This window comes from Plasmodium yoelii (assembly GCF_900002385.2).
Source record: "Plasmodium yoelii strain 17X genome assembly, chromosome: 10".
NCBI classification, from domain to species: Eukaryota; Apicomplexa; class Aconoidasida; order Haemosporida; family Plasmodiidae; genus Plasmodium; species Plasmodium yoelii.
In genome coordinates this window covers 822,211-849,251 of record NC_036182.2, presented here as the reverse complement: position 1 = coordinate 849,251, position 27,041 = coordinate 822,211, and the positions used below count along the sequence as shown (strand labels likewise).

The window sequence follows — 27,041 nt, the reverse complement described above, 5'->3', positions numbered from 1 at the left end:
TTCATCTATTATTCGGTATATTTTCCTGAACATGTATTTCGTTAAGATAGTATATCACAAATTAATTTTCCGCTTTGTGTTTTTTTTTTTAGTTTTCCTCTTTCTGTTCTTAATAATTATTATATAAAAATGCTTCCCATAATTTAATTTTATATATAATAAAAGCATATATTTTCATGAACGTGCATATAATATTATATTAATATTTTGCAAATGATGTTTATAATTGTGAAATAAATCTCTTAATAAATACTATAATTATGCAATACTTATATAATAAAAATGAATGGATATAAAAATCCCAAAGCTAAAAAATCAACAAAAATTTGCATATTTTTTGAAATATGTGATAATATATACCTTTAATATGGGTCAATGAATTTACGTTTTTCATAAAATTTGTATATAAATTAAATATATATATAATAAATATATTTTTTAAAATTATACTTGAAAAAATTTTATATTTTACAATTGGCCTATTATATTTTTTCATGCGCAAAAATCCCATATACGGTCTAATAATTATTACGTATATTTTTTTTTGTAAAGTTCATATTCTCAATTTGATTTTCATATATATTACTTTTGTTCTTGAGACAATTGTTTTTTTTTTTGAAGAATTGTAAAAAAAAAACAAACATTATATTACAAAGATTTTGTATATAATAATATGTTTTGTTTTAACTATGTTGTTTGAATATGTATTTTGGTATTAATATTAATTTTTATTCTTTGGGAGAGTCAATAATAAATATATACCATGGGTATGTATAAAAATTGATCAATTTAGTATATTTAAAAGTTTAAAAATTAAAAAATAGAATTTTGTATATTTCATTTAATAAAAATTTTCAAGCTATTATATATATATTTTTTTTATAATTTTTTACTGTAACACATTTTGAATATTTATTGAACAAATAAAAGAGAAAAATTATGCTATCCTTATTATATGCACATGATAAATGTATAGCATATGCAACTTATTACATAAATTTTTTTACACAAGACTGAAAAAAAAATGAAATTTTTAATTTAAATAAACCTCTCCTATTAATAAGAATATTACAATATATTTTTTTAAATATCCAAAAATAATATTTTGTATCTCAATAACTTATGCAATAATAACATATTTGTTTTCAAATTTTTAACAATCGATTGCATAAAGCGAAAAATGGCTAATTTTACGCTTATGAAATATCTTTATTAAATTACACATTAAACACTTTAATTTAAAGAAGTATAATATTAAGAATAAAAAACTAAAAAGATAAAAGAGTATTTTTTTAAATGAATAAATCTTTAACTTGAAAAATTAATAGAATTTCAAAATAAGTTAAATACTTGCAATATATTTTTTAACACATATTTATAATATATCACTTGTTTATTTTATTTTACACCATTTGGGATAATTCAATTTTAATATAAAAAGGGAAAATTAAGAAAAATCGAAATTTAAAAAGCTTTGAATTTTATCATTTTGCCATATAATATAATAATTGTATGCTAAACTATCAATTTGTGTTGTGCCTATAAATAAAATATTAAGAATAGTTTCACATTTTCTGCCATAATTTTAAGAAATAAAATAAAAGTCTTGTTCTATACACTGGCTTAATAAGTTCATAAAATACACACATACGTGCAATATATATACATTACAGTGACAAAAATAAGAACACCTTTATCTGTTCAAAAATATTTTCGTGAGTAGTATTGTGTATTACTAAAAAAAAAAAGACAATGGAAAATAACGAAACAGTTGAGATAAACAATGATGAAATATTATGCTTATTTATAGATACGAAGAAGTATCAGAAAACGATAGGTGTTTGTTTTTATAATTATTTAAAATGTGAATTTTTAATGACTGAATTTATTGACAATGGATATTTTACTGCCTTAGAATCATTGTTTATACAGAAAAGACCATGTAAGTGTTTTTTTAATAGTACGACTGATTTAGTTGATGAAGAAAAGGTTTTAAATTTATTTAAGATGTGTAATATAGAACCTATTTTAACAGATAAAAAAAAATATGATATAACAAATTTAAAAGAAGAATTGAAATTAATAATACCACAAAATGATGACATTCGAAATTACGATAAACATTTAGAATTAGAGAATGCAAGTAAATGTTTAATGGTGTTAATAAATTATTTAAAATTTAAAGAAGATGAAGATATAAATTATCAATGTAGTATTAATATATATAATATGAATTTATATATGAGATTAGATAAGGCCGCTATTACTGCATTAAATATTCTTCCAAATAAAAAAAATACGCATAGTTATAATAATAATACAAGCTTATTAAAATTTTTAGATAAATGCAACACTTCTATTGGATCTAAAAAATTAGTTTCTTGGATAACACAGCCATTAACAAATGCTTTAGAAATTAATCAAAGATTAAATATTGTTGAAACATTTATAGACGAAGATGATATACGTAATAGCGTTTTTTGTAACTATTTAAAAAGGATACCTGAATTAGATAAATTAAATCATTACCTAAAAGAAATAAATAAGAATAACGATATCAGAGTAAATTCTAAATATAATGAAGAAATGATATTAAAAGATATTGTAAAACTATATTATGCAATTTTAGATTTTAAACAAATATATTTTTTATTAGTATCTATTAATGGAAAACATAAAGAAACATTAAATGAAATTCTTATTAAACCATTACATGATATATTAAATAAATTTTCAAAATTCTTAGATATGATCGAAATGACTATTGATTTAAAAGAAATTGAAGAAAATAAAGTTTATTTAATTTCAAAACATTTCGATTCAGAACTAGAACAAATATATAATGAAAAAAGTGCATTAATGAAAAAAATTAAAAATCATAAAGAAGATGTCGAAAAAGATTTATTTTCTGATAAACATGATAGACGTAATAAAAAAGCAATGAGAGAAGACATTAGATTAATAGAATGTAATACTAATGGATTCTTATTTCGAGTGTGTAAAAAAGATTGTCCTTTAGTTCAACAACAAAAAAAAAAATATTTACCAATACGTATGAATAAAAACGAATTTTTATTTACAACAAATACTTTAAAAAATTTATGTAGAGAATATGAACATTGTTTAAGTATTTATAATACATTGCAATCAGAAATTGTAAAAAAAACAATATGTGCTGTATCTACATATACCCCTGTAATTGAAAAATTTATAGATGTAGTATCTACGTTAGATGTGTTAGTATCATTTTCTGTTGTTTGTTATAATTCACCTTTTACATATGTTAGACCAGCATTAGTTAAAAATGGAGAAAATGTTATTATGAAAAAATCGAGACATCCATTATTAGAATTACAACATAATATAAGTAATTTTATACCCAATGATATACATATGAATAAAAACAAAAGTAGATTAATAATAGTTACAGGACCCAACATGGGAGGAAAAAGTACATATATCAGGCAAATAGCTATAATATGTATATTAGCACAAATAGGAATGTTTGTTCCATGTGATTTTTGTGAAATACCTATTTTTACTCAAATTATGTGTCGAGTAGGTGCATCTGATTTTCAATTAAAAGGAATTTCAACTTTCTTATCAGAAATGATAGAAGCATCAGCAATTATAAAAAATGCTGATAATAATTCACTAATTATCGTTGACGAATTAGGTAGAGGAACATCTACATATGAAGGGTTAGGAATAAGTTGGTCTATTGGAAAATATATTTTAGATAACATAAAATGTTTTTGTTTATTCGCTACTCATTTTCATGAAATGTCAAACATAGCTTATCAATGCGAAGGTGTTATTAACAGACATATCGAAACAATAATTGATCAAAAAAACAAAAAAATATGCTTTCTATACGAAATTAAAGATGGTGCATCTAATAAAAGTTATGGTGTAAATGTAGCTGAAATAGCTAAACTTCCTAAAGATGTTATACAAAAGGCATATGAAAAAGTAGAAGAATTGGAATCTGCTGAAAATAAATACTATTTAAAAGAAAAATTAAATATTGACACTTCCTCTAGCACCAATGAAAAATATAAAAATAATATTTCCAATTACGTGAAAATTAAAGATGAAATTAATTATATATTTTCTTCGAAAGATGAAAGTGAATTCATCAAACGATTTATATCCAAAAAAACGTATCTCAAGGAGCTCACCATTTAATATGTACCTTGTGAATATTAATTTATATATGCATAGCATAATATTTATCGGATTCATATATTATATAAAATTTTCAGATGTTGTTTTATATATATAGTACCATTTTCTATGATAATATTTTCCAAATACATTTTTAATGTTTATACACATTTTAAAGTTTTTTTTTATAACATTATAAATAATATACAAATCTACAAATGTGTTTACATGTGTATATTTTTACAATTTCATGATTTCAGTTCGTTCGCACACTTTTTACGCCAACATTTTTTTCATAAAGACAAATTTTTAAAAAAGAAAATATAGAAATATATAAAATAAAAATAAATATCGTTTAAATGAATAAATCGGAATAGATTCTTTAATTAAAATATTAAGATCATTTGAAGGGAAAAATAAACAATTCAGTAATATCGAAAAATGTTTGATAAAACCAGGGAACTGAAATATTAAAATATTCATTTTCTTTGGATATGTGAAAAAAAAAATATATATATAAACAAAGAGAGAAAGCTAGATAATGCAACGAAAAAAAATATACCGTGGTTTACCACCAAGTTGTAATTTTATTTTGTTAGCGATTAAATATTTTTTTTATTACAATTATATGCAATATTGAATTTTTATTAGCTAGCTATATATGTAAATATGTTTTATTGTAAACTTCCTGAAGAAGGGACATTTTTATGGAAGATAACTGTGTTCTGATTAATTTTATGTCTTAATTTGTTTTGTTTTTGTACCTATATATATTTTCCATGCTTTTTATTTTGTATATTTTTTTTAATTTTATATCAGAATACCAAAAAAATATTATCATTTATTTATTTTCACATAGAATGTATATAGTTATAATTTATGTTTTTTATACACGGAATTGTTAATTTAGAGAAATTAATACTTCACAATACATTGTTTAAAATTTTTTGCAATTGCTCTACATTTTTTTATTATTTTTATTAAAAATTAAAAAAAATTAAAAAAAAAAAATTATTTTTTGTTTACGTTGAAAACATTTAGTGGGATACTAATGGAAATTAAGACACTGTATTTTATAACTACATTTTAAAAATTGGTGTTGTATTTATTTTAAAGGCTATTTCTGATTTTCTATAAATATATGTAAAAATGTTCAGTAAATCATTAATAAAATCCATTAAAAATTAAATAACAAAATAAATATAGTTTGGAATTATAAATAATTTAATTAAACCTTCAAATTTGTGCTCTTGTTCAAAAGGCAAAACATTTAGTACAAATAAATAACATATAGATATAGACATATATAAATATTCGAGAAAAATTGCATAAACTGTTTACATAAATAGTGTGAATAATTATTTTATATCTAGCTATTTTTTTCATTATATTTTTATTTTTTTTAGCTAGCACAAGTATACTTTAAACTAAACCATTGTATTCGAATATTATATATATTTATATATATATTGATCTATTATATAGAAATAATGTCAAAGGGGAAAAAATGGAATAAACCATTGCTGAACGAAAGTGATAGTGATGAGGAAATTGTAAAACATGATGAAGAACAAGAGGGGGAACATAATATAAAGATGAAAATTTTATCACAACCATCTACAATCTATGAATTGAATAACTCTCCAAAAAATAATGAGAAGAAAATAAAAATAGAAAATAAATATATGAATTATCTAAAATCTCGACTTAAAAAAAAAGAAAACTGTGAAATTTCCATATATAATAGTATTTTAGATGATGAAAATTCAAAAGAAGACAAAGAATCTTTTTTAAATGATAAGTTATATTTTTGTAGAAAAAATTGTAGTAATATACAAATTTGTAATGAAAAAGAACCCAATATAAAAAGTGCACATTTTAAAGGTAGAATAAAATGTTTTAATAAATATTTAAAACATCATGTTCATAAGATAAGTAACGGAGAAAATGTTCATTATCTTTTACAATCTCATGAATTATTAAAAATTGTGCATCATATAAAAGAAGAAAATATTCCTATAAATTCAAGTGGATTAGCACAATATAGAGATATAAGACAATTGTTATCAAGTAATAATAACACACGATTTGAAATATCACCTAAACGAAATTGTGTGTTAATAAATTTACCATATAGAAAATGTATTATATTTAAAGATTTGTTGTTATATATCCCAACATTTACAAATAATCCTATACCTGAAATAGTAAAAAAGGAAGAAAAATCATGTAAATGGTTTATTGAAAATAGTAAAGTTATATCTGAAATTAAAGATTCATTACCATTTGAAATATTAATTTTAGAATCAATATTTGTTGATATATATGAAGAATTAAAAAATGAAATTGAACCTGTAATATATGAAACAGAAAAATTATTCGATATAATAAGTAACAATCCAAGCATATTTAAATGTATAAACCAATTAACAGATATGAGAAGAAAATTAAAAATAATTGAAGAAAAGGTACAAAGTGTTTATAAAGCTATGCATGCTGTTTTAAGTAATGATGATGATATAAGAAGATTAGAAGTTTCTTATTTTGAAGATAAACCCGAAATGTGGGAAAAATGTGAATTAACACCATACAGTGAAGATACTGAAATGCTACTCGAATATTATTGCCATGAAATTGAAGAATTTTTAAAAATAATTCATCGAACAAATGAATCTTTAGATGATGTATTACAAATGGTTGAATTAAATTTAGATGATGCAAGAAATGATGTTTTAAAATTAGAATTGGGACTAAAAATATATGGAATTATTATAGCTATTGTTGGTACAATAGCAGGAATTTTTGGAATGAATTTAAAAAATGGATTTGAAGGTGAACAATACATTTTTTGGACATTAGCATTATTTTTAATGTTTATTACATCATGTTGTTTATTTTATGTTATTATATCTTTTAAAAAAGTTAATATTTAATTTCCCATTTTAATGGAAATATTATTATACATGTGAATATATTTTTATGCAATACCCTTTCGTATAATATCCATGAATAATATACTGTTCCACTAATTTTCATTATTAACACCAAAAAAAAAAAAAAAAAATGGAAAATATATCATTAAAAAAAATGGAAAATATTCATGGTACATAGAAAAATTACATTTGAGTAATATTTTTAATTTCCATTTCATTTAATATATTTATTGTAGACAATTTTTATATGTATATTATTTTATAAGGCGCAAAAAAAATATAGTTCTCATTATAGCACACAATACAAATATATTATGTCCATAATTTCATATTTTTCTCCATTGTAATCTTCTAACTATTCTTAAATGGGATAATATATAATGGACCCCGAATTTTACTTAAATTTGTTCCTTAATTACATTTAACTCTATTCATATATATATATATTTATTTACGGGCATATTGAAATTTCCTGTTTTTCTCCTTTTTAAGATTGAAAGGGTTTTAATAGTAGCTTAAAAAAATAATAAATTCCTGAATTTTATATGCATCAAAGTTCATTTTTAATAATTTTTGGTACATACATTTCCCATTTCACAAGTTTTTAGCCAATATAAAAAATAAAATGACCCCAAAATACTTATAATAAATCCGAAAAATAAAACACAATCTACAGCATTTTCCTTTAATGCATTAATAGCAATATCTATATCCCACAAATATGTACTCGGTTTTGATGAATATTCCCTATTCATTGCACTTTATTTCCAAGGTTTAATAACGATAAAAATGTAAAAAAAAATATATTACTATATATATGGTTATATTGAATGCTTATGGAATTACTGAAAGAAAAAAAGGGGGAAAATTATTTAAGTTTAACATAAATTTAATGAGAAAGGAAAAAATTCAAGAAAATTATTATATTTTGATTGGTTTAAAGGGGAAACTGATAAATAACTAAACAAACACACACATGTATAAGAAATAACATATTTAATTATACTGTTATATTTTATTTATTGAATGAATATCAAATACTTAATTTCTTTTATCCATGTGATGTACAAAATATTATTTATTAAAAATTTATTGTATATGTTATAATTTTTATTATTTTTTTGGGAGAATAAATAAATGTATAAAGTATTTTCTCCAATACACGTATATACACATTTACCTTAAAATTATCGTAAGGATATGTGAAACTTATTGAATATTGGTTATAACTTTTTTAGTAAATATTTTTGTTAATAATATTTATTATTTGTTCGTTTTGTTTGAAAAAATATCCGTACGAAAACATTAAAATTTATTTTATTATTTTTAAGTAGCTAATAATGACTGACCATGTATGTATATATATATATGTATATATTTATTTATTTATTGATCTTGGATGAAGACAATTAAAATGAAAAAATAGTGTGAAAAAAAAAAAAATAATAAAAGTACACATAAAAAAATGTTAAAAATGTGTATTGTTAAAAATGTGTATTGTTAAAAATGTGTATCATTAAAAATGTGTATTTATTAAAAAAAAATTCAAGAAAAAATAGTTATATGAACAATAATATGCTACATGCATAACAAATAGCCCATAATGAGTATATTCAATGTTCATATATAATACTGATAATTTATCTATATATTAATTAGTCAATAAATTATTTAAACATAATAATCCTATGGCATTTTCTTTAACAGTTAACTTCATAACTCTACCTATGTTAATACAACTATCAATACATGTCTGGACCATTGATTCGAAAATATCAATGGGAATTTCAGCATCAAATTCTAATAAAATAATTTTGTGTGTATTTAATTCAATAACCATTGTTAATTCAGGAGATCCTGAGTTAATTTCCAATTGATTACCATCTACTATTATTTTATTTTGCAAATATAAAACTGAGCATGCTGATATAAAATATTTAATTGCAATACCAGCATCAATTAATGCTAATATACATGTATTAATTGCAGCATGTTTTATACCTCCATCTCTTTCAATTATATATAAAAAAATATTAATTTCAGAATTTTTATATAAATCTAATAATATAATATTTTCACAAATATTTCTTATATATGCACTTATTTCATTTGTTATATTATCTTTTGTTTTTTTTTTCCTTTTATCATATACATTAAATGGTGATAAAAAAACATCACATTTTATTGAACACTTATCATCTGTTTTTTTTAGTTCTGTTGGTCCTTGAATATATGATAATATTTTTGTATTCCCAATCTCATAAAATGCAAAACCGTCTGCATCATTAAATATATTCTGATTTCCCATATTTATTTTTATTAATCTATATTCGTTACATTTTCTCCCATCAAGTCGATAACCCTCCTCATTAATATATTCTAGAGGTGGCATTGTTATTAGGGAATAAATTAAACACTACTATAAATGCAAACAACATACATTTATTCATATTAAAAAATTATATTTTTACCACTATCTATACCTTTATTAGTCAAAATAAAGTAAATAGTATTCATGTTATTGATAAAATTAATAAAAATGTTTGTATATTTATTATTTTTTTTTTAATGAAGAAGATTTTTATATTATAATATATTTAAACAAAAAAACTATGTAAAAATAAAGCTTAAATTGTGAAAGTATTTTTTTATAATTTATTCCAAAATTGTTATAATGATCTATATATTTTTTTACATTTTTTTACATTTTTTTTACATTTTTTTTTTTTTTTTTTATCACGCCTTGCATTATATTTATAAATGATGTAACCATTTAACTTTATCTTCTTAATTTCGGAAAATTAAAAATAAATTGAAAAGGATAAGAAATATGGATGAAATAATAAACAAATTTAATAAAACATCAAAATGTGGAAAAATGCATAATTTGAATATGTTCATTGAAGGAAACTAAGAAAAAAATATATATAATAAATTAATTCGCTTGTACTTATTATATCTTGTATAAAATTTGATATTTAAATATAAGTAAAACTCAACACTTTAGGCTTATAATCTATTTATAAGCAAACCGTTAAATAAGCATATATTTATACTCTATAATGGTATGTATATATATATATATATATTATAGGTATATGATACAAAGAAATTATATTAACTTTTAAATTTGTGAAATTAATTTAGCTATATTGTATAATACTATTTGCTTAGCATGATTTTATACAAAGATGATGGAAATTGAAAAAATATAATTTTATATAATTTTACATATATACATTTGCGAGATATATGAGTTGGAAAGAATTAATAATAAATTCTAATGATCTAAAACATTTTTTTTTTTTCTCTATATATTGACCTTAGCATAATAGTTAGAAATATTATAATTATAAATATGGTCAAAATAACATTTTAAGAACATAAATAAATACAATATAATCGTACAAATATATATACATATATATATATATATATATATACATACATATATATACACATATATATACATACATATTGTATGATATGCTCATAACTCGTGATAAGGTTACAAATAAGAGAGACAAAATAATATGGGTAATATTAGAATGTTAAGCCAAAATAGTGTGTAATGGAGAAGTTATATATCGTTATAGAATTTCCGAAATATCGAATATTTATATTTTATAGAGGAAAAGTATTATAAATAAAAAGTTAGATTATAAAAAAATATATGTAAAGTATTAAAGAGGTTTAGAAACGTCTAACATATATATATATCTACACATTATATACTTAGATATGTTAAAATGTGTACATAACTTCATATTCTTTTCTTTTTATATATCATAAATATAACCTTTTTTTTCTTAAAAATAATTTCACACTTATGCAAATTATATAAGTAAAAAAAAAAATAGTATTTTCATATAAAAAACATAATGCACACATTCCATTATAATTATATATTATAGTTAAATTTAGGAAACTATTAAAAAAGTAAAATTTTGAATTGAAAAAAAAAACAAAAAAATATATAAAAAAAAATACACACATTTTCCTCGCCTTACACAGTATCTTATTTAAAAAATATATTTTGTAGAAAAAAAATGTAATATTATATAATACATAATTTTTCTTTTCATTATCTATATTATAACATTATCTTTCTATAATCATAAATTTTTATAAAAAAAATTTAATAAGTTTAATACTATATTGTATTGTTATGTAAATTTAAATACTTTCAAAAAAACTTAAAAAATACACACACATTTTTTTCTTTATATTTCAAGGAAGGTAATATATTTAAATAAATATTTTATACGTATATAAATTCATACATAACTAACAAACCTTTATACATCCATACCTCTACACACATTATAACTTTTATGTATACATAAGATATATTTGTAGTTTAAAACGAAAGAAAAAAAAAAAAAAAAAAAAAAAAGCTGACGTGAAAAGTGTCAGTCACAGTAGCTTATACGTACAAAATTTAATGATTAATTAATTTATAATAAACTTAAGGTAAGAAAAAAAACAGAAAAATATTACAAATACAACATATACATAAATATAATATTAAAAGATATAAATATTCATATACATGTACATGTACATATACATATTCATATTCATATTACATATGATATTACTTGTGCTTATGCCCCCAATGAAAATTGTATATTGCAATTTCAAATATGAATAAAAGAATACACATTCGTTATGATCTTATAAGTTAAAAAAAAAAAAAAAAAACTCATGTTGATGCGTTATAATTAATATATACATATTTTGCATACTATATACCAAACTATAAATTTTTAAGAATAAAAAGGTATGTTACTTTTTTTTTCTTTTAAAATGTAATATTTTCATGCTTTTTTGTATGTATAAAAATTACAAGTATATGAAAACCAAGCATATTATAATTGCATTATTGTTATATTTTTCATTTTTAATATGAAATTAAAAAAAATAATGAAAGAAAATGCTACATAAATATATGCACATATATAGAGCATTTAAATATGTACAAATCCGCACATATATTTTAAATATGCATATGCATATGCATTTAAATAAAAGTAGTATATAGTAATTATCACTAGCCCAAAATATTTAATACCTATCTCTTATTTTTTTTAAAAGAACATTTTATATTTTAATGAAAATATTCTCTAATAAAATTTTTTAAATAATATTTTTGTTATTATTCTTATGATAAACTCTTGCGAATATTTTTGCAATTATTCTTATGATTATATTTATGATTAACGTTATCATGACTTTTAATATTCATGAGTTCATTTAAAAAAAAAAAAAAAATATATAAATATTATATATATATATTATTCTTAATGTTTTAATATTAAATAACCCACTTTAATAATTACTTAAGCATATTTTATTGGCGTTTTATTATCAACACATTAATATATTTAACTTATTTATTATCAAACACATTTTCTTAATTTATTGCATACATTACACAATTAAGATAAAAAAAATACTCAAATAAATTTAATAATACTATATTGCTTTATTATAAGTTTATACTTGCTTACATGCGAATTATGTGTATAGAATTTTAAGGTGTTTTTAATTTTTATATATACATATATAATATAGAAATAATAAATAGTATATACATATTCATGTGCACACATATATATACAAGATAAACTGTGAGTGATATACCATATAATGGGAATGTATATATATATATTTATTTAAATCGATATATATATACACACACACATATATATATAAATACTAAGTATATTTATAAAAATTTAACACATTTTTTTTTTTTTTTAAGTCTCTAAAATATTGTCAAAAATGGAAAAGGCAATTAACGAAAGAATCGAAAAATGGAAAAAAGAAAATACTACTGATAACAAGGAAGTAACAAATGAAAATGCATATGAAAGTATAACTGAATTAATTTTAGATGGAAAAAAATTTAATACTATAAAAAGCGAAGATATTGAATTATTAAAAAATTTCAAAAATTTAGAAAGATTATGTTTAAATCAAACAGGTATACAAAATTTAGGAAGTATGCCAACTATGGAATCTCTAACTGTTTTAGAATTAACAGATAATCATCTAAGCACAGTTGATATATTAAAACATATTACAACATCATTTCCAAATCTTAAAACATTAGAAATAGGAGGAAATCATTTTAAAAATATAAAAGATTTTGAAACATTAAAAGATTTAAAACAGTTAACCCGTTTAGGAGTACAATTTAATCCATTTTCAGAGGATTCTAATTATAGAAAAGAATTATTTGAGGTATTACCAGATGTTAAAATAATAGATTGTTATAATAAAGATGGTGTTGAAGTTTTAAGTTCTGATGAAGAAGATGATGAAGAAGAATATGAAGAAGAAGATAACACATTAAAAAATTTTTATGAAGCTGATTTTAAAGAAGAAGATGATGAAGATGAAGAATTTGTACCAAATGATAATGAAGATGAAGATGATGATGAATTAGATGATGATTTAGAAGAGGAAGAAATTGAAGAATTAAATAAAGAAGAAGATTTTGATGGGGAAACTAAAGATAGTGAAAATGCCCCAAAAGAGGAAAAAAATAATAAAAGAAAACAAGATGCCTTAGAAAATAATGATAATGAAACTGATACTAAGAAAACAAAAGTTGAATGAATTTATTAGCACATAAATATACATATATTTACGTACATATACAATGCATGCGTGACAACAAATATAACATTATTTTATTTCAAAAAAAAAAAAAAAAAAAAAAAAATATACAGAGAGTATTTTATTCATTTTCAAAAGGTTAAATATTCGAATATTATTTAACATTAAATTATATATGTCCTTTTTATGTCTTTTTTTTTTTTTTTTCTTCTTTCAGCACAATCATAATTATACAATATTTTATCAGAAAAAGAAATGTACGTTGAAATTTATATTTTAATGTCGATATGATTATGTTTCGCTGCATTTTATTTTAATTCGTTTTTCTTACGTATTGTTTCCTGATCATTATTTCAATTAATTATTTATTCTTATTTATTATCATTGCGCAATTTTTAAAATTAACTAGCTTTTAAAATGTTGCAAAATGAATATGTACGTGTGAATGTGTATATTTATATGTGTGCATGTAGTTACTATTCCATAAAATAAAAACAAAACAAAAAAAAATAACTATGAATAATGTCATTTTTCAAAAAAAAAAAACAAAAAAAAAAACAAAAAAAAAAACAAAAAAAAAATAACTATATAATGTCATTTTTCAAAAAAAACAAAAAAAAAAAAGTAAAAACTATCATGTCTGTATGCTAAAATTAGGGAATGCACAAACAAAATGTAGTCACATATTTTTTCTACATATTATATACATAATTTCATTTCGAATTTTCATTAAAAAAGCCCTAAATTGTAGTATATGGCAAGGGACTATTTTTACTTTAAAAAATGCACTAATATATATGATACAATTTTGATATTTTTTTAATACTAAAAGAATAAATAAAAAGTAATATTTGTGTCACAATAATATCCTATATTTATTATGACAACTTCTTTTTCCATTATTAAGTTGCAAATCATTCATAATTAAAAAGCATATAATATATTTATGACTATGTAGTAACATATATATGAGCCTTATGCATATATTTATATTTAAAATTCTTAACCCCACAAAAAGGATTATGAGTTAATTTTATTTTTCATGATTATAATAAAATTATAAAAATCATACATGTATCAATTTGATATTTCATTTAAATTGTAACAATTAAAGATTGTATTTTTTTTTTTTTGAAAATATCAGGATGGTAATTATTTTCTTTTTTTTGAAAATATCAGGATGGTAATTATTTTCTTTTTTTTTTTATTGAACAAATAGAATAATAAGAAAGATATCGAAATTGTTTTTTGCTTCTGAGATTTGTACACATTAATATGTGTGTTACGTTTGCTAATATGTAATAATATATATATGTATACAATTTATTATTTTTATAATATGATAGAAATTTTAGGAATAAAATAATATTACATAAAGCCCATTGTACATTATAGAGATAGGAAAATGTGTATTTGTGTTTGTTTGTAAATGTGAAAAAGGCTATTGAACTAGTAATAATTAGCTATTTATTGGTAAAAAGAAAAAATATATGTTATAATAAAATAACTATTACTAATTGATATTACCATTATACATATTTAATCATAAAAAAAATATATATATAATGATATGCTTAATATATGATATGCTTACATATGATATGCTTACATATATGGAAAATCGTCTCAATAATTAAAACCGATTGTAATGAAGTTTATTCGTTATTTACAATTGCACATATAGCTATAAAATGAGTTGAATAAAAATTGTATTCCTCTTTTCAATAATATAATTTTATTTTCTTTAAAAAAAAATATTATATAAACAAACTTCAGATAATGTATTATAATCGGAAAAGGAGTTATAAATAATTAATACAAATTTGAATAAGAATTTTGATATTTAATAATTATTTAAGGGAAAATGGAAAATTTAAAATATTCTCATAATGTTAGTATAGATTTATTGGAACCATTAATAACAATCAGTGTAGTATTTATTTGTTTATATATGATAATAAGTACAAGCAATCCAATATATTATATTATAAAAAATTTTATTCATAAAACCAGAATTTTTTTATATGAAATAAAAGATTTATTTACACACATAAATTATTATGCCTTAATATTTTCATCTTTTTTTATTATTTCATATTATGTTTTACACACATTAAATTATAATAATATAAAACCCCTATTTTCTGTTAATTATAACTATTATGAAAAGATATTAAATTTTGACTTACATGATATTAATTTTATACATATTTTCAAAAATAGTATTAGCGATAATTTTTTAGTTAATTTTTTATATTTCTGCAAATTTTTTTTTCATATTTTTTTTATAAATGACCCTCACTTTTCAAAAACATTGTTTACCTTTTTTTTTATTTACATCGTTTTATGTCTATATGCGAAACGTGTTAGTTCGGTAAGTTTAAAATATGAAAATTGTTGTGATAAAAAAAAAAAGCGAAAAAATAATAAGTTGTATGTATACGCCCATGTATACATAAAATTTATTTCCATTTAAAATGTAACTTATTTTTATCATATACCATTTTATGTTTCCGATTTTTAGACAATATTCATTATTAGCATATTATTGAAAGTAATACTATCAGGATTTGTATTAGTTTATTTTTTCGAAAAGGTTTTAAAAATTAAATATAACCATTGTGGTGAAGATTTATTCTCTTTTTTATTTTTACCTTTTTTCTATATAACTAACCCATATTTAAGTGCATATCAATACAACGATATAAGCTTGCATCCTTATCATGGAACTGGGTTAAGGTTTTATATTCATATTTTATATTTTTTTAAATATATAATATATAATGAAAAATATTATGAATTAAAAGTACTAATTACAATAGCAATATATTTAATTATATTTGCAAAACAAGTAATAGATAAATTCAAGGTAAGACTTTCAAAAAAATGAATATGCACAATGAATATGCATAAAATTAATACGCATAAAATTAATATGCATAGTTTTATTTCGCATAAATGAATAGAAATCATGGGCCATTTATAATTTTTTTTTTAGCTCAAAATTTTTATGAAAGCGATATGGCTAATAGCATATTATTTCACCACTAATTATGCCCCATTTTCTTTTTCACAAAATTTTAAAATAACACAAATACTTGACGAAAATATCATCGATCTGTTACGGTTATACAAATATGAATTTATTTTTTATTTGTTACTAGCTATTAAAGAAAATTTCTATTCTTAAATTAGCACATTTTTGCCTTAGCACATTTTTGCCTTAGCACATTTTTGCCTTAATTTTTTTTTAAATATAGAGATGAATTTAAGAAAAACCCTTCCCTACATGAGTTTAATACCCTTTCAGGTATTATTATATAATTATAAAAATATGTCTACAATAAAGGAATACAACAATGTTCAATATTTTGAGTATTTTTTCCACGTCTTTTTTATCATCATCATTATATCATCACTATCATCATTATATCATCACTATCATCATTATATCATCATCATCATTGTCATCATTATCATCATTATTATTTTATTTTATTTTTAAAGGAATACCATTTAATTACTTAATAAGTAAAATTTCATTTTTTTGGATACCATATATTCTACTAAATAGGAATATCAGTAAGCCCCCATTAACTTAAAATTTTTTTTTCAACATAATAAAATTTGGTCACCACATATATTTATTTTTCATTTTGTGATTATTATTTATAGGGGGATTGAAATATATAATAATGCTACTAATAGTTATCAACTTTATATCTGCTTGTACATATATGGTAATGATTTATTTTGGCTACATGTATGTATTCATATAATATAGTTATTTCATTTAAATAAATAATTATATATGTTTTTTTTTTAGTCAACAAACTTTTTACCAGGATTCCCACTCAATATTCTACTTTTATATTTTTTAAATAAATTATAAAAGTGAAATTATAAAAGTGAAACTATAAAAATGAAATTATGAAAATGCGAATTTATTTTATAAGGGGAAAAGAATATTCAAATAATGTCTTCACAAAAAATTTTAATATTCAATATTCAAGAATGTGAGAATGTGTCAATAGACACATAAAGCATAAAGATATGTTATCCATAAAAACAAACATAAAAAGATAAACATTATTATATATATAATATATATATATATATAATATATATATATGGGGAATATACCAAAACAAACAAATAGAAAGGTGTAAAAAATCAATAATAAAAAAAATATGAATAGTACATAAAATTATATAATGTTTTTTTTTTTTTTTTTTTTTTTTTTTTAATTCATATCTACTTCCTTAATAAATTTATTATATTCTACGTCTATATTAATATTTTTATCGTCACTTTTATTTTTGTTATCCACTACATTAATTTTTGTTTCACATAAATCATTTAATTTATTTTTTACTCTTAAATTGATAGGAACAAAATATTGTACATTATTTTCTTTTTCATTATTCGTTGAATTAAAATTATGTACATCATTATTTTTATTTTCATTTGGTTCATAATTATTCATATTTATGTTATTTGAAGAATTTTTATAAAATGTGTTATTATTTCCTGTTTTATTTTTTTTGGGTGATGAATATCCAATATTTTTTGCATCACCATAATTATTATTATGTCTTTTTCCTTTATTTGCAATTTTTTGGGAATTCATATTATAATTGTTATTTATAAAACTGTTTTGAAAATTGTTATATCCAGGTGGAGATGGAATGTTATTGTTCATATTGTTACAATTATAATTATAATAATAGTTATTTGGGTTATTTTGTATAGAATTTATATTATTATTATTTTTGCCAATTTGGTTAAATGTATTATTCATATACATATTAAAATTTTTATAATAATTCATGTAATAGTTTGCATAGTTTGCATCATTCGAGTTAGGTACTATCGTTTCGGATGAGTTGCCACCTCCTTTTGCATCCCCACTTTTTTCGTCACCATTTTTTACGTCACCATTTTTTACGTCATCATTTTTTACGTCACCATTTTTTACGTCACCATTTTTTACGTCACCATTTTTTATGTCACCATTTTTTATAGAATTTGGTGCGGGCTCTTTTGTATATTGCGTGTTCATATAATTATTATTATAAAATAAGTTATTATAATATTGTGCATATGAATTATAATAATAATTCACCAAATATGCTTGATGCGCATTTGCATTACTGTTATTGTTAGGAAGCAATTGGTTATGCACATAGCCTTTGGAAATATTGTTATTTTCCTCGGGTACTCTAAATGGATAATAACCATTATTATTTATATTGTTACTATTATTATTTATATTGTTATTATTATTATTTATATTACAAAATGTGTTAGAATTAAAATGCCCATTTTCATATAATCGTGTATATTCTTCTATGCACTCATCTGGTAAGCCATTAGGTAAAGATGGTAATTCTTCTAAAAAATTATTTTCGTCTTTATCACTTTCAGTTTTTATTGTTTCATCATATGAATAATATGATGAGTCATATGAATTTGTATCATTTTCATTATTGATATTTGAATCAGCATCTGATATAGTTTTAGATAATTCTTCTTCATAATTATTTTCATTATCATTTATTTTATATACTACTCCATTATTATTATATACATAACTTTTATTTTTTACTTTTTCTTTTATTAAACTCCATAACCCTTCATATTGTTTTAATTTTTTTTTTTCAAATGGTAATAATTTTCCTTGACTTTCTTTTTTTTTAAGAATATCTAATTTTTCTTTAACTACATAAGGATTTTTTTTACTTATAATTTTTTCTAATTGTTCATTTCTTTCTTTTTTTTTTTTTTTTCTTTCTTTCTTCTTTTGTTGTTTTCGATATGTATCGGTTGGGATTTTATTTTTTTTCCAAGCTTCCTTCGATATTTGATTGAACTTCATTATGATCTTTTATAATGCTATTAATATGTATATCCATATACATACATATACATACATATATATATGTACATGTATATATGTACATGTTTTTATTTTAGAGTGGTAACCCCATTTGAGTACAAAAAAAATAAGTATACCGGTTTTAGTTGTGTTCAAAAATAGGAATGTTTTATTTATGCATATATTTTTGGAGGTGAAATAAAACTAACAAAATATATAGAACTATAGTTGTCTATCTATATATTATAATAATTTGAAAGAAAGTAATAAATTGAAAAAAAAAAAAAAAAAAAAAATCAACGTTAAATTAGCACAAAAAACAAAAAAAATAGTCTTATAAAAAAAACAAATTTAATTCCTTCCAATTTTTAAGTTATATTTTCATATGTTTTTAATATTTATTATTTTATTTATTTTTTTTTTTTCTTAGTACATGCATATTACACCTTTTAATTTTTCTCCGCTAATTTTTTAAGTTTATATATCTTTCAATTTTTTTAAATTCAAAAAAAAAAAAAATATAGCCCATTCGCTTTTAATTGGTATTTTTGCATTACTGTTTAATTATATATTTATAAATTACATCAAATATATTTAAAAATATATGTGAATTTTTTTGTTATTTTGTTATTTTGCTATTTTGCTATTTTGCCATTTTGCTATTTTGCCATTTTGCTATTTTATTTTATTTTATTTTATTTTATTTTGTTTTATTTTGTTTTATTTTACTAGTTCAAAAGCGCTATATTATAGCATATCAAAAAAACCATAACTATACTAATTTTATTTTTTTTGTATATATGTGCAATGATGAATTGGTAGTAAGATATAAAAAAAAATTATAAGAATATGCATTTGCCAATAATATATAATAAATTTTAATAACTTTTGTTTTTATTAATTAACAATTTATTATAAAAAAAATCATTAAGAAAGTATTTCATTTTTAACGTTAAATTTGATTGTATTACCATTACTATATATTTAATTATTAATTGTTATTTTATTTATTTTTAGTAATAAATAATATAAAAAACAGTCGTATTTTTAATGTTTTTCACAAACTTGTGATAATATGTTACTAATAAATATGTGTATTCATTTTTAAGAGTATAATTATAAATACACAACTATAATATATAATAGTGTCTCGTTTTTTTTTTTTTTTTTTTTTTGTGTATAATAATAGTCTATCTTAATATCTAAATGGTTATATAAAATTGTATACCCAAATCATGGAATATCAGTTTTGAATAGATATACCATATTTGTCTTGTTAAATTAATGCAGAAGAATTAGATCGTTTTTTTTTTTTTTTTTTTTTTTATGGGTATATATATTTTGTTGTAAATAGGTGTTTGCACACACGTATTTGTTAAAATATTTTAAAAAAATAAACTTTTGTCATATATTGATTTATTTTGATAATATTTATGCGGAATTGAAGACAATGATAAACCTTTATCGAAATTATAAGAATGCAATATAAGATAATACAACAATTTTGGGGATAGAACAATATTTTATACATTGAAAAATAAGACGGTTTAAAAAATGTGTTAACAAAATGGAAAAAAAAAAATATAATACCAAACAAATATTTTCGATGATAAATAATTTATTCCCTAAAACAAACTTACAATATACATATATAAATACATTTATATTATGTTTATTTTTTACATTTATACATAAATATCTAGATCAAACATTACCATCCTTATATAAATCAATTGAAAAAGATTTTAGTATCGATGTTAAAACTTTATATTATATGAATTCTATTTATAAATTAGCATATTCTGCTTCAAATTTTTTTTTTGCAATTTTTTTCGATTTTTCTTTTAAAAAAATTGTATCTTTTAAACATGATGAAAATAGTGAAAATAGTGGAAATAATGAAAATAATGAAAATAGTGAAAATAGTGAAAATAGTGAAAATAGTGAAAATAATGAAAATAGTGAAAATAATGAAAATAGTGAAAATTTAGTCAAAAGCTCAAACCCAAACAATAATGATCATTCTGGTAAAATTCGATATGAAGTAAATTTTAATAATGAAAATGAGTCTAGAGATATTGGAAAATTTAATTATGATGAGAAAAAAAACAAACAAAATAGAGAAGATAATAATGAACCATATGTAAATAGATTTCCTTTACAAGATGAAATAACTATAAGTGAATATGAATACACATTAAATGTTCTTTTTATTTCGTTAATTATTTATATAATAGTTATATTTGGAATTACAATTTCTAATAATTATATATATATATTTTTTTTTTTATTTATTATGGGTATGAATAATTCATGTATATACATATTAATACAAAAAATATATACTAATCATGTATTTAGTGAAAATAGAAGTACCATATATGGTTTTCTACATTTTTTCACATCAATATCACATATGCTATCAATATTTATAAATACAAATTTGAGTAATAAATTATATTTTGGATTTAAAGGGTGGCGTCTTTGTTATTTTATTATTTTACTTTTTCCTTTCCTCGTTTCAATATTTTTATTCAAATTAATTAAAAATAACAAACTGAAAAAAAAGGCGCTTCAAAATAAAAACAAAAACCAAAACCAGAACCAAAACAAAAACCAAAACCAGAACCAAAACAAAAACCTCTCATTTATGACCCCCCTTGAAAATTTGACAGATATGGGCATTCAGAATGATAAACAAAATTTCAAAAGAACAAGCAAATATTTAAATGGAAAGGAAAATGGGCTTAATGAAGAAAACGTTTTTTTAATTTCTAGAAACGAGCAACCCTGGAATGTAAAAATTAAAAATTTGGAAGCTGGTGGAGGGCATAATATTACTGAAACGGTGCGTTCGCGAAGTGGCAGTAAACATGTCGGGGCTAAACATGTCGGGGCTAAAAATGGTGGCAGTAAAAATGGTGGCAGTAAAAATGATGGCAGTAAAAATACAAGTGATGATAATCATTCTATTTCAATTTTTCAAAAAAATGAACATGATAGTTTAATATCAAAAGAAAAAAAAAAAAAAAATGAATTTATTTATGAATTTGCATATTTATATGAAATAAAATATGTTTTAAAAAATTACAGTTTTTGGATACTTATATCTATGGGAATGTTAAATGGAATACCAAGACATGTTCTAAGTTTAATGATATATTTTTTTCAATATTGCAACATTTCTGATTTCAAAAGCGGATTAATTATATCAGTAAGTTGGCTATGTGCAAGTATAGTATCTCCATTTATTGGTATTATAAGTGATTATATTTATAAATTAAATAAAGATATAAATAGACAATTAATAGGTATGTGCACACACTTTTTAAGAATTATATTAATGTTTATTATGTTTTTTTTTATTCCAAAAGAACCAGAATCTTTTATATATTATATAATTATTTCATTATTTATGGGAATATTAAGTGGTTGGGTAAATATCGGTGCACATAAACCAATACTAATAGAAATTGTTAAGCAGAAACATACAGCTTTTGTAATGTCATTAATGAGTGCATTTGAAAATATAGGATCCTCAATTTTAGGTACAATTCTTTTAGATTTTTTTTTAAATAAATATAATTATATTGATAAGAGAAAAGTAAATTATATAACACCAAATATAAATAAACATAATGTCAATATTTTATCTCATGTATTGCTAATTATGACTTGTTTTCCTTGGCTTATTTCTTTTGGTCTTTTATATATTCTTAAATATACATATAAAAAAGATAAAATATACAACAATATAATTTAATTTTACACCATCCTCCTATTCTTTTTTTTTTTAACATTATATTTTTGTGTGTTTAAAAGTGTATAAATGAAAAATAATTTTTTTTTTTTTTTTTTTCCTAACTCATATTATATATCATTTTTTATGTTCGCATATTTTTTTATATGTATTTTATAGTTTGCTATATTTTAGCATATATTATTATTTTGTTATTTTTTTTGTTAATAAATTTTATTATTATAAAACTTATAAAATTTGAGTGATTAAAAAAGTGTAATTAAAAAAAAAAAAAAAAAAAAAAAAAATCAAGCATGGTTATATGTTAATTATTATGCATATTTTTTATATATATAATTCCAGCTTGTTTTGCTTTTTAAAAATTGTCTAATTTGCATTTTCTGTTGCTTCTTCACCATTTTTTAATTTATCTTTTTTTTTTTTTGCGCCAGAGGAGTTTAATATATTTTTTAAAGCTTCATCTTGAATTGTGTTAGCAGTTTTACATTTATTAATTTGTGGACATTTAATACCAGTAAATTGTTTTACCCCATCTTCTTTAACCATAACAGTGTATTTAAATTGTGAAACATATTCTTTTTTTTTTTCTGTATATACAGTATATGGTTTTATTAAATCATGTCTCATTGCTTCTGGTATACCAATTAAAGATGCTCTTTGATCTTCTAAAAATTTCGAATGAAATGGAAAAATAGGATAATTTTTATTAATTTCATTAATAAATGATCTTCCTAAATTTGTTTTTAATTGGTAATTTCTTTGTACTTCTCTTTTATATATAGTTGTTTTATAATCGCTTTCTTTTATTTTTCCATCCCCAGTTGTAACCATAACATCGATTATATATATATCATCTGGTTGTATTTGAAAATCTTCAACTTTATTTTCGGGGTTTTCTTTTAGTAATATAAATTTACTTCCTTCTAAAATATATTTTTTAATTTGATATGTAACACAATTAGATATTACATTACATTTTAAATCATTACAAGCTTTTTGAATATTTTTTGTTATATCACTTGCATATGCACCTACTTTTAGACTCTTTAAAAATAATTGAGCTAAAATATGAGAATTTTTTAATATTTCAGCTTTAGGACCTTCTATTGATTCATTTTCATTACCAACATATATTGTATGCCCAACTATGCTTATATGACCATCTATATGGCATCCTAAAGATATTTTTACAATATCTCCATTTTTTATTGTTTCATCACAGTCAGCATTTGGTGAATAATTATTACATACTTCATTTACATTAATGGTTACTGGAAAACTGATTCCCTTTTCAATTTTATTTCCTTTTTCTTTTTTTGTATATACTTTCTCTAATTCAGTTTTCATAAATTTATCCCCAAATTCGCATAGTTCATATATTTTGGCCCCTAAAATGGAAAATAGAGAAAAAAAAAAAAAAAAAAAAAAAAAAATTATATAGAACAATGCATATATGTATAACTTTATTTTATTTCGTTTTTCAAATGTCATGTCTTTTACAAAATAAAGGAAATTATTGTGTAGAATAAAATTATTGCGTAGAATAAATTATTTTTTTAATTTGGGTCATATTTCCATACAATGATATATTATGACTTATTATGGATTGCTATGAATTGCTATGAATTGCTACATTTTTTTCTTTCTTACCATCTACACATTTTTCTATAATTTTCTTTAAAGTTAAATTGGCTATTGAACCTGAAAAGGCATACTTTTCTAAATCAATTTCTTCGGTTTTATTTTGAGTTGTTGCTTCCATCTTTTAGTATAACTTTTTTTCTTCTTTTTTTTCTTCTTTTTTTTCTTCTTTTTCTTCTTTTTTAAAATAACAAAATTAAAAATAAACTTGTTTACCCAATATAAAAATCCGCTTTATAATAAATAGCATGGAAATGGGAATAATAAATAATCTTATATCAAATTTTTAAAACATAAAATGTTTATTATTTTTATTTTTTTTTATGCCTTTATGCTGCTATAAAGGGAACAGATAGCCAACTAACTATTATGTAATTTATACTGAAAAAAATAAAAAGTTAAAAATATATAATTAAATAGGGGTACATACAAGCGAAATATTATTTTATAATAATCTAGAAATGTAACATTGGAACAATGGAAAAAAAAATATAAGCTTTTATATTTGTACATTACATTATATTAATTGATATTCACTTAATAATAAATTTAATTTTACTTTTATTTTTAAGGGTTTTAGTGAATGTTTTATTTATTACTTTTTTTGAAAATAATTAAACAATAGAAGGGTAATCAAATATTTTATTTTGAATTTGTTGCATATTTTTTTTTTTTTTTCTTTTAACGTTTTTCCACTTTTACTGCATTTATTTATTCCTGTTTATACATTTATTATATATATACTATATATTTTTTTTTGCAATATAGGAGATGTCATAATATACTACAAGTTTATACGAATGTTCATTTTTATATCGTAATATAATATTTTATTATTATATATATATATATATATATATATTACATATTTATTTATAATATACCTTTTTGCTTGCGTTATATGCATAATACTAAATTAAGCAACCGCTACTTCAATTTTTATGTATATGTTACAATGACCTAGTTATTTAAAAAAAAAAAAATACAAATTATATATATATACATATTATATATATTAAAAAATCTCTATAAAATGGTTAAATGATATTCGTATATATTGAAAGAAAAAGAAGGAAAAAAATGCTGAGTAAAATTGTCATATTCCTTTAAATATTATTCATATTATAGATAGTTATAAAACATGTATGCTGTTAATACAAGAACTTATTTTCTATACACACACTCCTAAATTAATAAGATTAAAAAATTGTTTATATTAATAAAAAAATTACTTATAATTTTTAAACAAATTATTTTGTAAAATCAAAGTGATAAAAATGTAACAGTAACTTTTAAAATAAAACAAAATAAATAAGCATATTAATTTAAATAGGATACAATAAAAAAATGGAAAATTTTATATATTTTACAGATTTTTAATACATGCAAAAATTAAGTTTGTGAAAAAAAACAAATCTTTCTGACATATAGGCGACTATCCATATTATCTAAATTGCATTTGATATATATAAATATATATGGATTATTGTAATAAGGCTATTTGAAATGTATGAAACATTATAATTGTTTTTTCTCCATTTTTATAATAGCATTATTTTATTATATAAATCGGGTTAAAGATATTTATTGATATATTAGAATATGGAAAAAAGAAGAAAATATAAAAAATAATTCTTTAAAAATGGGAATAATTATTATACATATGAATATGATTATGATATTAAATATTTTTGAATTGTCTGTTGTTAGGAAGTATTATATTGTTATTTATTTGTATATATGGAATAATTTAAAGATATAACAATATAATGAAAATATTGTCTGTATATATTTTTTTTAAATGCTTTAAACTTGGTGAAATATGTGTAAATATTTTACACCATTATATATATGTATATGTATGTATGTATGTATGCATGTGTAGAGAACCCTTTCTTGAGTATATTTCACTTTATTTACGCAATCCATTTATTTCTGTAAAAATATTATATCCCTTTTGAATATGGGAAATAATAAAAATTTCGATGTCTTTAAGAAAAAATATATAATCATTGAGATATTACTAACTAAAATT

The 27,041-nt window shown here is 20.5% G+C and overlaps 9 protein-coding genes across 9 annotated transcripts; 5 read left to right on the top strand and 4 right to left on the bottom strand.

Annotated features, from left to right (window-relative positions):
- Window positions 1-1,752: 1,752 nt before the first annotated feature.
- On the top strand, window positions 1,753-4,188 carry PY17X_1018600 (DNA mismatch repair protein Msh2; the record flags this gene model as incomplete). The annotated part of the gene is made up of 1 exon (XM_722905.2): window positions 1,753-4,188. One exon carries the CDS (start codon window positions 1,753-1,755, stop codon window positions 4,186-4,188), a length of 2,436 nt encoding a protein of 811 aa, XP_727998.2.
- Window positions 4,189-5,657: 1,469 nt separating this feature from the next.
- PY17X_1018500 (uncharacterized protein) lies at window positions 5,658-7,100 on the top strand (the record flags this gene model as incomplete). Its single annotated transcript, XM_722868.1, has 1 exon — window positions 5,658-7,100. The coding sequence occupies one exon, from the start codon at window positions 5,658-5,660 to the stop codon at window positions 7,098-7,100; it is 1,443 nt and encodes a 480-aa protein (XP_727961.1).
- Window positions 7,101-7,663: 563 nt separating this feature from the next.
- On the bottom strand, window positions 7,664-7,855 carry PY17X_1018400 (conserved Plasmodium protein, unknown function; the record flags this gene model as incomplete). Its single annotated transcript, XM_022956238.1, has 1 exon — window positions 7,664-7,855. The coding sequence occupies one exon, from the start codon at window positions 7,853-7,855 to the stop codon at window positions 7,664-7,666; it is 192 nt and encodes a 63-aa protein (XP_022813307.1).
- An 896-nt stretch (window positions 7,856-8,751) lies between these two features.
- Window positions 8,752-9,492, bottom strand: PY17X_1018300 (exosome complex component RRP41, putative; the record flags this gene model as incomplete). Its single annotated transcript, XM_722869.2, has 1 exon — window positions 8,752-9,492. The coding sequence occupies one exon, from the start codon at window positions 9,490-9,492 to the stop codon at window positions 8,752-8,754; it is 741 nt and encodes a 246-aa protein (XP_727962.2).
- A 3,395-nt stretch (window positions 9,493-12,887) lies between these two features.
- On the top strand, window positions 12,888-13,727 carry PY17X_1018200 (uncharacterized protein; the record flags this gene model as incomplete). The annotated part of the gene is made up of 1 exon (XM_722477.1): window positions 12,888-13,727. The coding sequence occupies one exon, from the start codon at window positions 12,888-12,890 to the stop codon at window positions 13,725-13,727; it is 840 nt and encodes a 279-aa protein (XP_727570.1).
- A 1,864-nt stretch (window positions 13,728-15,591) lies between these two features.
- Window positions 15,592-17,619, top strand: PY17X_1018100 (conserved Plasmodium protein, unknown function; the record flags this gene model as incomplete). The annotated part of the gene is made up of 7 exons (XM_022956236.1): window positions 15,592-16,101; window positions 16,252-16,596; window positions 16,726-16,853; window positions 16,988-17,037; window positions 17,235-17,309; window positions 17,403-17,467; window positions 17,554-17,619. 7 exons carry the CDS (start codon window positions 15,592-15,594, stop codon window positions 17,617-17,619), a joined length of 1,239 nt encoding a protein of 412 aa, XP_022813306.1.
- A 351-nt stretch (window positions 17,620-17,970) lies between these two features.
- Window positions 17,971-19,605, bottom strand: PY17X_1018000 (WW domain-binding protein 11, putative; the record flags this gene model as incomplete). The annotated part of the gene is made up of 1 exon (XM_722335.2): window positions 17,971-19,605. The coding sequence occupies one exon, from the start codon at window positions 19,603-19,605 to the stop codon at window positions 17,971-17,973; it is 1,635 nt and encodes a 544-aa protein (XP_727428.2).
- Window positions 19,606-21,172: 1,567 nt separating this feature from the next.
- On the top strand, window positions 21,173-23,368 carry PY17X_1017900 (major facilitator superfamily domain-containing protein, putative; the record flags this gene model as incomplete). Its single annotated transcript, XM_721176.2, has 1 exon — window positions 21,173-23,368. The coding sequence occupies one exon, from the start codon at window positions 21,173-21,175 to the stop codon at window positions 23,366-23,368; it is 2,196 nt and encodes a 731-aa protein (XP_726269.2).
- Window positions 23,369-23,731: 363 nt separating this feature from the next.
- Window positions 23,732-25,127, bottom strand: PY17X_1017800 (proliferation-associated protein 2g4, putative; the record flags this gene model as incomplete). The annotated part of the gene is made up of 2 exons (XM_022956235.1): window positions 23,732-24,753; window positions 25,016-25,127. 2 exons carry the CDS (start codon window positions 25,125-25,127, stop codon window positions 23,732-23,734), a joined length of 1,134 nt encoding a protein of 377 aa, XP_022813305.1.
- Between the last annotated feature and the right edge of the window lie 1,914 nt (window positions 25,128-27,041).